This window comes from Corythoichthys intestinalis, chromosome 19, assembly GCF_030265065.1.
Source record: "Corythoichthys intestinalis isolate RoL2023-P3 chromosome 19, ASM3026506v1, whole genome shotgun sequence".
NCBI lineage: Eukaryota > Metazoa > Chordata > Actinopteri > Syngnathiformes > Syngnathidae > Corythoichthys > Corythoichthys intestinalis.
In genome coordinates this window covers 20,409,051-20,422,563 of record NC_080413.1, presented here as the reverse complement: position 1 = coordinate 20,422,563, position 13,513 = coordinate 20,409,051, and the positions used below count along the sequence as shown (strand labels likewise).

Genomic DNA, 13,513 nt, shown 5'->3' with positions numbered 1-13,513 from the left:
TGAGTTATTATACAGTATCATTATAACAACAGTTCATATAGATAAGTTTGTGTTGAGAGAGAAAAAAATACCACTGTCAAAAAAAAAAAAAAAAAAAAAGCAGTTACTCATAATGTTACTCATTACTTGAGTTTTCTTGTACTTGAGTACATTTTTTGGATGACTACTTTTACTTGAGTAATATTATTTTGAAGTAACACTACTCTTACCTGAGTAAAATTTTTGGCTAATCTACCTACCTCTGTCAACCACTGATGTTTGAAAACTATGCACTCAAAAATAAAAATCTGAGAAGGTGGCAAATGCTTTTTCACAGCAATGTAATTTAGACCAAGGGTGTAGGTTTGGTCTCAACATTGGTAGGGACAATATAACAGCATAACTGCATGTGCACTTTTTGCTCGGGATGGGATATTAATAAGACCAAACACATTGGGTTAACGGGGGGCAGGGCTATTTCTCACAAATATGAACCAAAATAATTGATATGCTAAATCAGGGGTGCTCATTACGTCAATCATGATCGACAAGTCAATCGCATTGCTAAGGTGGGTCATTCGCAGCACCCCCCCCCCCCAAAAAAAAAACAAACTTTTTTTTAAATGGACATAGTTAATTAATAATTATGGTTATGATGTGTGCATGTTGCGTTGTGTGAGCAACATATGAGGTTATGCAGCACCCGTCTGTCTGTAAGCAGCTTCTCGCTAACCTTCTTCTGATTCTATAGTTTCCAGCAGAGTTCACTACATTTCTCACAGTTTAATGAACTTAAACAGTAGAAAATGCAAACAGTAGGACACTTCTCTCTAAGCAGCTTCCTAATCGAGTTTTGCAGGTTAGCAAGTTCACACAGTTTAATGTTATGCTAACTGATGCAGGTCGGACTTTCAGTAGCAAAATTAGTGGTGTGTTTCCCTTGTCCACAACATTTTTTTTTTTTTTTTAAATTACTTACAGTGGCTGCTGCTGACCGAAAAACAAACTAATATTGCTCCTCCTCGAAGGAGGCGGAGGACGCGGCATGTTGTCGACATGTATTTCTGTCAGGGCTGTGTGAGTGGGACCGTGCGTGTGTGTGTCGGAGGTGGGTCAAGTTATCAGCCAATAAAACGTGCGTTTGAGGGAGGGATGATGGACAGGCAGATTCAGCAAGTGAAAAGGGGTAAATGTATGTTTAAACATAATGAAAATAATTCACTCAATAATGGTAGGGTTAATTCTATCCTTACAACATATGGGAAGACAATCTAAATTACCTGTATAACTGAAGTGATTATATAATGCATATAATGTTGCTTAAAGTTTGGTGGGGGGCAATCTTGGCATCCTGACAAGTCAGTGGCGTGATGTCCAGGGGTGAAATTTTTTGCCGGAACTCCCCGACGTGAAGGTCGCCATGGAGCCAGGAATTGTATTTATTTTTCATTCAAAATTGTATTTTTTTCAATGATTTGCAAAACAAAAGTTAACAACAACAGCAATAACCGCAACCTCCATCTTCTAATTTTTATTTTCCCTCATTTCCACACATACTAAATGCCATATCTCAATTTTAACTGCTTAAGAACATATGATATATATTTAAATTGAAATTAATGTAAACATTTACTTTTTTTTAAATAATAAAGATATAAGTAACACTCAGAAAAATAAGTACAAATGACTTATATTATGCAGAGTGAAATGGAATATATTTTAAAGATCGCGCAAACATTGACTTTTTCAATCATAAGGAAATAAATAAGTGGCCTAACATAAATGAACAAATATAAGTCCAAAGTGCACATTGATAGATGTTCAACCTCCCCATCTGAGGAAATAAAACTAAATATGATAAATAAGCCTCCTCAACTCTTTCATTGCTCTTAAAGATTTGATCCATTTTATGTTGCATTGCCCTTTTTTTGTCGCATCGATTCAACAAGTTTTTTTTTTCTCGCTGTTCCAGAAAACATGCACATTTGAACCAATCAGAGCAAACCATTTCTGCTGATCACATGTCAGTATGTCAGCCAATTGAACAGATAAATGAGTCCCGGCGTTTTGCTTTGCTGCGTGTATTCGCACATTGACGTGACTCATCATCGACAGACTCCGATAACTGCAGCAGCTGGGGAAACCTCCATGCCGTCCGTGGAAAAAAATCAGTAATACAGTAAATATTGGTGGAAACGGATGACGCTACACAAGCACTTTATTATGCTTGTTGTTAACATCTGTGTATGTAAATCTGATGTTGGCAGATTGTTTTCTTCTTGGAGCTGAAATGCATGTGTGGCAGCTTAGCATTTTTTTTATTTTTAATTTTTTTATTCACAGTGTTTTGTCAGTTGCTGTCATATTTTCGGAATCAAAGCACCGAGTAGCGGAACATCATTCCGGCTCTGAATCTTATACCGGGACTGCATTCTGGCCCTGAATCTTATAACGGAACTGTGTTCCTGACCGTTCTGGCCCACTTTCACCCCTGCATGTCCCTAACGTCCCTATGCAAACGCCCTTGATTTAGACTATTGAGTTACAGATTTTAGGGATGTGTGTGGAAGGATTTCAAAAGCACGGGCAAAACACTTTTTTAAAAATAATTAAAAAAAAAAAAAAAAAAAAGTACAAAGGAACCTGGAATTCTAATCCGAAACCTTCTACGGTAACTCAGGCAGACAAACGATCTGTTAGTTATTTAAAAGGTTGCTTAGGATGAACAAAACGGAATAATTTCGCAGTCCCCCCGCGCTTTTTCTCTCTCCCTCTCTCTCTCCCCCACTGTCTCTCTCTCTCTCCCTTCACTAACCTTGGCACCACGTCACTGGCTGTGCAGCAGTGCAGTAGAACGGGAGTGCATGCAACCTACAGAGCCTCATCGGAGGAGAGAGAGGGGGGGCTGCACATCGCTGCCGTGTCCTCTGCTTGGCGCTCGTCATCCCCGCTCCCGCATCCTCACCTCAACAAGCCCATGCTCGGGCTCCGTCTCCTCCACCACTAACACACGCACACACACCTCCTCTCCTCACTCGGACCCCCTCGACATGGATGTCCCGTCGTCTCTCGACCCGAAGGATTGTCGCGCGTTGGTGCAGTGAACAAGACGAGGACCATGCCGGGACTGCTAATGGATTTTGGGAGAGCGCGAGTGACCATGCCGTGATCTTCACTCGGCCATTTACAAAAAAAGAAAAACCTTGACGTTAATCGGAAGGAACGGGGACTCATACCCACGCGCCGGCGGGATTAAAAGACCACGGTGCATTTGTTCTTTTTTTCGCAAACAACATGAAGATTACCTCCCGTCCGCTGATGATAAGCAGTGTCGTTTTCAGGTCCAAGCTCAGCCTCATTCCGCTTCTGCTGCTCTTTCTCGGTCACTCTCGCGGGATGCCGCACGTTTTAAGATTCGGTAAGATTGCTCTTATTTACGCTCTGTTTGTAAACACTACGTGTGTGCGGTGGTCCACATTGAAATGACATTGAGGGGGTGAAATGGGTTTGTTTAGAGTCCTTTTCCCCTCTCTCAGAGTTGGCGAAGCCCTGTTGCTGCTGCTTTACTTTCTCTTGCAATGACTACATGTGTGTGTGCGTCTGTCTGAGTGTGAGAATATAGGCTATTGATACATAACTTTTTGAAATGGCACCATGGTTATTTGTACACCCATTTTAGCTTTGGGGTACTAGGGTCCAATCTCCTTTTTGGATTTCCTCCCAAATTCTGCAAAAAAAATGCATGTTAGTCTCATTAAAAACTGTTGCATGATTCTGAATGTATAAATAGTTATTTGTCCATATGTGCCATGTGATTGACCAGTCCAGGGTTTATGCTGCCTCCTTCTCAAAGTAGGCGATAAGCTCCTTCTCACCCTCCAGCCTAATGAGAAGCTCAAGAGCAGGGGTCTCAAATTGAACTCGCTTGGAAGCCGCTGGTAGACTTTGGTTAGGCTGTGCCGTGTCAGGCATTCCACATAAAAGGGTTTCATGTATTCCAAAATAATACAAAATAGGTCCAACCTTTTGAGTTAATAAGAAAACATGAACAGTTCTTTAAAGCATAGACTTCTCTTTCTCGTTGTGATGCAAAAAGGTGTGTTTTAGGAAAAATACAGGGGCTAAGAGTCAATTTTTCATGTGAAAACGGCAAATTTGTAACAATTACAGTACAGTGATCCCTCTCCACTTCACGCTTCAAACTTCGCGCCCTCAATTCATCGAGGATTTTCTTTTCAATTAAAAAAAAAAAATACTGATCGAGCTGTCCCGAGCCGATCGCGTAGTCTCACTCCCCCCCCCCCCCCCCCCCCCCTCTCTCCCTGCTCTTTGTTGGTTAGGTAGTGATTGCACTGGAGTTGATTATTAAAGTTAACAATGATTGACAAACGTAGATGATTGATCTAGCCAGAAAAGTGAACTTCAAAGTGTCGTATTCGTCAATCAGCGTTTTACTTGTGAAACAGTTGCTGTGGCAACTCATTGTGTGTAACTGAGCAACTTGAGCGGATTTGAGTGGACTCACTCAATGAAGCATTTAATAAAGCCAAGCATTTTTCTGCTTTATTCGTGTTTAAAAATAATTTGGTGGGACAGTAACATGCTTAAAATTTATAATAATTATTACATTTGAAGTGCTTAAAAACCATTGATTATTATTATTATTATTTTATTTTATTATTTTGGGGGGAAAAAAGTGAAAAAACATGTCTATATATGTGTGTATATACATATATATATATATATATATATATATATATATAATATGTGTGTATATATATGGCGGAAAACACTCAGGTTACTTGAAGTTCTGCTCTGAGACCCCGAATTTGGCCAATTTCAAAATTGTCCTATATGCATGTGTGATACATCATTGGAAAGCTTGAAATCTCAATTTGGGGGGGGGGGGGGGGGGGGGGGGTTGAACAGGAGGGCATTTAATAAAAAAAATTATAATATTTTAAACAGTAAAACCCTAACTGGAGGTGAGAGCATGAGAAAGCATAATTAAAAATGCCATGATTTTAACATGATGTTATTGCACATTTACCACTTTTCGATGTAAAAACTCAATGAAGCATGTTTTACCGAGTGTCAAGACACAGCTGTGAATGGCCACTGCTGGATTTTTTGGGGATTTTATGGGTGAAACAATAAGTAATATAGTAATATAACAAGGGTCGCGATGCAGAAATCGCAGAAATCAAGGAGTGGTCGAGATTTTTTTCAAATATTTAACCGTTTAGACTTTTTTTTTTTTTTTTTCCAATTTTTCTTTGTTTGGATTGATTATCATCTAAAATATGGGAGAAAATGCAACATTGACAAAAAAAAAAAAATACAATGGGGTGATAGTTATGAGGTAGACATCCGTGACTTTTTACAGACATTTTTTTCATTGTGACGTAACTTGTTTAAAAGTTTAAAATCGGCGAGTGAATAATTTTTTAAAGTCTTTTTTTTTTTTTTTTTTAAACGAAATATTAGACATCAATTAATGATGTTTTGAATAATAAATACAATTTATTGCCTTCGTTTTATGGCTGGGTTGAAACAAAAGCAGTTGCACGACGTCTGTAAACGGGGGTTTCCAGGGTAAAACGGACAAATTAAAAATAGTTCGGAGGCTTGATGTGCCATGAATTTGCTATGGCAACATATAGACACATTTTTCTATCAAACACAACAGTTGTTTTGGCTTAAAATACAGCAGTTTATTTTAAAGAGGAGTGCAAGAGCAGAAACTGCTTTTTCAGTCTTGTCTGTGTTTTCCGCCATATATATATATAATCTTTTCTAAATCTGAATGAATCCATTGAACACACAAAACAACAACAACTTTTTTTTTTTTTTGGTTTCTTTTGGGGGCAGACAGCGCTACTTCATGGTTTTTCCACTTATCGCAGCGGGTTCTGGTCCCCATTGACCGCAAAAAACGAGGGATCACTGTATATGTACTGTATATATTTTGTGTTGTTTTCTGTTTCACACTTAAACCCAGCTGGCAATTATGCAGACATGAGCTTTTAAAGTATTTATCCAAAGTGAAAATGAGTGCAAATGTGACTATTTACCTCCTAAGTTGATGAACATTTCCCAACCATTTCCCTTTAGGACTAATTTTCCTCCTAGTGGGGAAAATAAAAGTTATTTTAGAGCCCTAAGGAGACATAGGAAATATAACCCCTCCAGCCTTAAAATGGTCCACGAGCAGTGAGTTGAAGACCATGGTCTATGAAAATGTCGTTGACTTTTTTCTCCACCGTTTAGAGTCACTGTGATACGATTGTTTTTTTGTGTTTTTAATTGAAGTACGACAGGCCAGCCAACAAAGGCATCACTGGCATATTTTGTCACAGCCAACATGTCCTCTGCAGTAAATGGTTGTGTGTAAACACGAAGGCCAGGTGCGCATCTAGACAATCAATGGGCTTGGCACACACTAACCCCCCACCCCTACACACTCCACTACTTAATGTTATTGGCATCGACATTCCTTTGGAGTTAATTGGCTAAATTGGAAGGTGTTGTAAAAGTGCCACACTTGAAAGTAATCACACGGTGCATCTATATGGAAGAGCTATATAATTTATGTAGATCAACCTTTGGGTTGTTTAGTTTCTCAGCGTCTTCAATGCGTTTGCATCTTCACTCTGTTTCTTGGGAGCGCACACAGTCTGGTGGACAGAGTGCTTTTAAAGAGTGACAGGGGTGACAGTGGGTGTCAGCGAGTGTTGACAACATGTCCTTGCAATCCCCCTTCACCCCGGGGGTCCTATTTGAAAGTCAGGCGATGTCTGCAAGAGTCACCGCAATGACAACGAGCTGTGTTTGTCTCCCCAATGCACCCCCGGTCTGATGAGGGACTTCTGAATCTCGAGCATCCTACAAGGACAGAGGTTGCAATGTCTGCCGTCTCATTTCCCACAGCTAGAGGAAAATCTGCACCACAAGTTTGAACTTTTTAAACTTTAAATTATTTCTCTAAAACAGCATTTTGATTAGATCCAAAACAAGATGAACAACAGAGATAATTTACTGTGTGTGTGATGAAATAAAAGTATAGCACGGACACTTATGGAATGAGCCAATGTTTATAATGTATTATGAAACCTTTAGGGCTACAGCTTTCGATTATTTTAGTAGTCAATTATTCTCTTAACTTGTTTGTTCAAATAATCAGGTAATCGGATTAGACATTTTTTGCGTTGCCGAATTAATTTTAGGAGATGTAAAACAAAGGCTTGCTAAGATTGCAATTTTAAAAGAGCATTAAATGTGAATACAAAATAAAATTCCCGAGTGTTTCTTCAAACTATGCAGAATTGCATTTTCATTTAAAAATAACCTAAAATACCTGATCTTAGCCGCTACCTTAAATGCTATAAAATATTAACTTTTTTTTTTTTACAATGCTCTTAAGAAATCGTTAAAACACATATTCCTACAAAAATCAGTTAAATAACCAATTAACTAATTTACAAATGTATTAAAACAGCTCAAACAAAAACTTACCTTATGTAACAGGGAGCAGCTGGATTCAGCCATGTTAAATGAGTTATGTCATATTCACTGCTGCCACTAGAGGGCAGTGTATCCACCCAAATCAATAAAACTAAATGCAAACACTTTCAAAACAAACCATTACAATTAGGGTTGTTCCGATCATGTTTTTTTGCTCCCAATCCGATCCCGATCGTTTTAGTTTGAGTATCTGCCGATCCCGATATTTCCCGATCCGATTGCTTTTTTTTGCTCCCAATTCAATTCCAAACATTCCCGATAATTCTTCCCGATCATATACATTTTGGCAATGCATTAAGAAAAAAATGAATAAAACTCGGACGAATATATACATTCAACATACAGTACATAAGTACTGTATTTGTTTATTATGACAATAAATCCTCAAGATGGCATTTATATTATTAACATTCTTTCTGTGAGAGGGATCCACGGATTGAAAGACTTGTGACTTTGTATATTGTGACTAAATATTGCCATCTAGTGTATTTGTTGAGCTTTCAGTATATGATACTGTGGCCATCCCAAATGCATGATGGGAAGTGGAACCATGACTGTGTGTAGTGCTACCAATTGATATATCTTCTCTGCGTTGGGAAGTAACATAAGGTGTTTAGACAAAGATCAATTGCCCCCTTGCTTCCCAACATTGCTTCCCATGATATTTCTAATCATAGGGAGAGGGATTGCAAGGCTTTAGCCAATTAAAAAAAGGTTCCAAAGCTGCCAAAATTCACTCTACTCATTTTGCTCTGCCTTTTATCTCTCTATATAGGTAAAACGGCATCATTATAGATTGAGCGCGACAACTAGTGAGAGGGTCGTGCAGCGCATGTATTAATTGCGTTAAATATTTTAACGTGACACATTTTTAAAAAAAATAATTGCCGCCGTTATTGGGATAAATTTGATAACCCTACCTTAAGCCTAAACTAAAGACTCTGGATGAGTATAACATATTATGTGTGTAACGTTAAATACAATTGGAAAACGATTTAATTAAAAAAAAAAAAAAAAAATATATATATATATATATATATATATTAAAAAAAGCATGGCCGATATTTTTTTGCTGATTCCGATACTTTGGAAATGACGTGATCGGATCCGATCGGGATGCCGATCGATCGGGATTGTTTGGAATTGAATTGGGACATCTCTAGTATTTAGTATTACGTTATTGATAACTGTGTGCTTGTATTAAATTACAGAAATTAGATTAATTAGCTATTATTATTTAGATTATTAGCATGTCTGCCTCACAGTTCTGAGATCAAGGGTTCAATCCCAGTCTCTGGACTTCTGGTGTGGAGTTTGCGTGTTCTCCCGGTGCCTGCGTGATTTTTCCCAGCTACCCCAGCTTCCTCCCACATAAAAAAAAAATGCATGGTAGGCTGGTAGAACGCAAAATTCTCCCAAGATGTGATTGTTAGTGTGGGTGGTTGTCCATGTGTGCCCTATGACTTTCTGGTGACCAGTTCAGAGTGTACTCCTCCTCCTGCCTATATTTAGCCGGAATAAGCTCCAGCACCCCCAAAGCTCTTGTGAGGGTAAGGAACAGCAATGAACAAAACGTGGTTTTTGCTCGTCTATCCATGCCAGCGGCGTATAGTGATAGGGGAACAATTAAATTTTCATTCTACTATATGCAGATGGTACAATTACCCTTTATACCCACCTGTTGCAATTTATCTAAATGAATACTGTGATAGCTTTGTGTTCAATTAAACAGGCCCAAATTTCACACTAGGTTAATATGTGGGTAAATGGAGATCAGCTCATCATTTTTTTCATTATATGTATACATTTTAAGCCAGTGCATTGAGACTTTCATTAACTATAAAATATGTGTCTTGGTTGAATCAGCATTTGGGAAATACTGGGCTGGTATTTGACATTTCTGCGTCACAGTCTTGAAGTTCTTTCAACGTTGGGTCTTTTTGTGTGGAATTTTAATGTTCTCATAAGCTTGAGGTTTTTTCCCCCCTTGTGGTCTGGATTCTTCCTGCATTGTAAAAAAACAAATAGATGTGAAATGTGTTTTTTTTTTTTTTTGTATGCTGTGAAACCGGCTCATGAACAGTCCATGTTTAACCCTCTGACTCAGCTGGGAGATGGTGCAGCTCGGCTGTAACCCTAATTAGGACAAGGACATAGCAGTATAGAAAATAAATGGGTAATTGCAGTCCAATCACAAATATCACACAACTAGTTCAATATCTCCAAAATTGCTTGATTTCGTATTGTGGTGACAGGGGTTGTTTATCCAATGTCAATCAAAAATGATCTTATTATAATTTTAAAAGGAATAGATTACCATACAATCTTTGTACTGAATTGGATTTATAAGGGTGTGCAGGTGTGCTTAATGTTCTGTCCGGGGTGTGTAATTACAATAGATAAGATCTACTCTCGCTTTTGTTGCGCTGTGCATTTTGATTAGAAGCACGTGGGCCGTGTGCAGGCTGCATCAGACAGGCATCAGAGTCAATATTCACGGCAGATAAGAGGTGATTCGTGTCACCAAGACATTTTGCTGCAGGATAAATCTGATAATCGTTTTCCTCCACAGCCCTCTTCTGGTGCCAGACCGTAAAACCTGCTAAAAAATGTCAGCCTGATGCCTGTGAGACACTTTTTTCAGCACTCTGGACAGAGATTTTGCTTCTTGGCAGCAGGACAGTGAGCTGCTGTAGAACATTCTTATTTGCTGGGTTTCAAATCAGTTTTAACTCTATACAGGACACTCATGGAAATCCTGAGATAAAGGATTCCAACCCAATGCACACATATGTGTGTAAGACTTTTGTGACTTTGCCACATCTTTAGCATTCCTGTATATGCGATCTTGACAACAATAGCCATTAATATACAGTTATCATCATAATTGTTAAGGATGAATACAAATCATCACTGGTTGAGGGGTTACATTTAATGTATTTGTTTTCTTAAATGTTTTTCTTTCAATGAAAATAATCTTTTATTTGCGCCTCACGCTGTTTTCACAATTTTTAGCTTCTTAACTGTCACCCAAGTGTTAAAAGAAATTCACAACTTTTGAATATGTTGGAAAGCATAAAACAGAACACTTTTGCTATGCCAAAAAATTATGCTTTAGTCTTACAGCTTTGAATATGAATACCTCTATTGTATATTGTTCTTCTCTTCTCACATTCTTCTTAACACTCTTTGTTGAGACTGCTCCTTATTTTGGAATAAGTGCCACAAAAAAGCAGAACTCGGATATGATAGTCACATTGGCAAATATTTGTTTTTTTTTATCCACATACAGTGAAGCCAGTCACTGATAGTGTAGTGGTTCAGTGATTGACTGCCGGCCAGTCATGGGCGTAGTTGGATTTTCCACAGAAGTTAGTTGAGATGTGCTCCCTGTGACCTTGAAAAGAAAAGGCAGTATAGAAAATGGGTAGTAATCAAGTCCTGATACGGATCTGAGGATATCCAATTACACGCATTTTGTCCCCTGCTTACACTGCCATGACTCATTTGTGAACGACATATTGGATTAGAAGGAAATCTGAATTAAGATGATAGTGTTTTTTGAACAACCACTTAGGGCAGGAGTGGACAATTAATTTTCCAAATGGGCCATGTGAGAAACATATACTGAGCAAGATCATAATGACCCTCATTCTGTTTCTTTGTATTTAATTTAAAGAGTTGTCAGAAATTATCGGGTAGCTGATATCGGCTGATAAAACCATGTTAAAATGATATCGGATAATATCGACATAGGTTTTGGAACAATATGCATATGGCAGTGCTGTCATGTCCAGTGTTGTTAATATCGGCGTTAGAATATAATGGCGTTACTGACGGCGTTATTTTTTTCAGTAGTGAGTAATCTCATCAATTACTTTTCTCATCTTGGCAACGCCATTACCGTTACTGAGGTGGGAAAGGCGTGCGTTACTATGTGTTACTAAGTTGGTTGAATAAAAAAAGTCTGAGAGAGACGGGCTCACTGAGACGAGAGAGCAGCCAGCCAGAGCAGCCAACTCTGACGCCGTTGCAAACGCGATGCTAGGTGGGTCCAATAATACCTGACTGTAGCCGATAGCCTACAAACTACGCCCACATGATACAGTATATATCACATATTATAGGACTAGATGCAAATGACAGACATGGCAACATGTTTTAAGGACTACATGCGTTAGTAAACAGCCGCCATCTTAAAGCAGTAGACCTCTTAGGAAGGCTCTATTGTAGACAACCTTCCTAGCGAACCTAAGAAACTTTTTTAATCTAAAATGCTCCTAAATCGGCAAAATCTTGATTTAAATCTATCTTTAAATGACGACACAGTTTTAAAACTTACACATGTCGAAAGTAGACAGAAGGGGACTAATGCAATAACGGGAGCAATTTTAACAACTTTCAACGGTTGATTCACAACATTAAATGACTTCCACACATAGCAAAGGTTACTATCTAGTTATCGCAATACCCCTGTGTCTATTTAAGTGGAGGGTAAAGAATTGGGCCAGGGACAATTGTCCCAAAAACCCTTTAAACTTCACATTGTGTGACCAGTTTTGTTTTGTTTTGTTTTTTTGAGAAAAAAAAAAAAAAAACATGAAAATTATCAGTAGTTACTTTGCCAAGTAACTAATTACTCTTACATTCAGGTAACTAAGTTACTAACGCAATTACTTTTTGGGAGAAGTAATTTGTAACTGTAATTAATTACTTTTTTAAAGTAAGATTAACAACACTGGTCATGTCCACTCATTGCCTGCCTGTGTTCCTGGTGTTTTGTCGCTCCCTGCTGGCGCATAGGTGTAATTAGTTTTGATAAGTTCCAGCGCTTTCTGCTGATGTAATCATATGTTGATGCGAGCGTATTGTGAATAGAGAAAACAAAATGGATGAGCTAACGTCTGCAGCTAATGTTCCATAGCAGTTCTTGCCATCTCACCACATTGTTTGTGCCTTATACAAGAATCGCTTGTAAGTTACTATATATCCTTCCTTTGTTTTATATTCATGAGCATTGGTTAGTATGTTGGAGATTTGTATATTTCGTTTTGTTTGCATTTGTGGTAAAATGTGGTTACATTATTTCAGTGCTTGCAAGCTGTACTACCAGTAGCTATTCAAATTGACATTGGGTGTATACTTTGCTTTATTTTTGAAGTTGTGTAGTCTTATTAGATTTTTTATTTCATATAATTGACACAATATTTTCTTTTTTTCCCAGTTTTTACAAAATCAGTGCTCTTGTCAAAATATAGATGGCCAAAGTAAATCCTATTCAACTTTACTCCAGCGTCTGACTTTTCTTTAGAGCCTGATTTGTTCTCTATCTCGATTCTCGATTTGAGTACTCACACACACACTGAGGACAGAATAAGTGCCTTCTTGGTACTTTGCCCTTGCACTTGCACTTGATCAAAAAAACTGAAGTTTGCACTATTTTGATTTCAACAATGAATACAGTGGTGCAATATAGGCACTTTTTCCATAACTTCAAAGTTGTTCTCTTATTTTTCACAGAATGTTTATGTGAAAACCTTTGAAGTTGCTACATTTGTCATTGGTAAAGTAGCCAGTGAGGCATCACAATGTAAAAAGCCATAATTAGTGCTGCAACAATTAACTGATTAACTTGAGTAATTTAATTGGGGGAAAAAAAAGCTTAATCAAATTCAAGTATTCGTTTAATTATAGTGGCATTGTAATGGTTTGTTTTGAAAGTGTTTACATTTAGTTTTATTTGTTTGGGTGGATACACTGTCCTCTAGTGGCAACAGTGAATATGACATCTCTTTTAGCATGGCTGAATCCAGCTACTCCTCGTTAAGACCAACATAAGGTAAGTTTTTGTTTGAGCTAATGTTTTTTTTTTTTTTTTTATTGCATTCAAAATTTAGTTTAAAAGAGGTTTTTGTTTTTGTGGGAATATCTATTTGAACGATTTGTTAAGAGCATTGTAAAACAACGTTAGCATTTTATAGCATTAAAGCTAGCGGACCTTTGCTATGCA

At 37.9% G+C, this 13,513-nt stretch overlaps 1 protein-coding gene across 3 annotated transcripts in view; it reads left to right on the top strand.

Moving 5' to 3' along the window:
* LOC130907228 (glutamate receptor ionotropic, kainate 2) overlaps positions 1-13,513 on the top strand; it is a 334,891-nt gene that overhangs the window by 129,747 nt on the left and 191,631 nt on the right. For 2 of the 3 annotated variants that reach the window (XM_057822067.1, XM_057822066.1), the window contains exon 1: positions 2,813-3,397. The exons of the other annotated variant lie outside the window; for it this stretch is intronic. In XM_057822067.1, coding sequence (XP_057678050.1) covers positions 3,274-3,397 — 124 coding nt within the window. In that variant the 5' untranslated portion in view covers positions 2,813-3,273. Of the gene's footprint in view, positions 1-2,812; positions 3,398-13,513 lie in introns of those variants that run through there. 3 annotated transcript variants of the gene reach the window in all.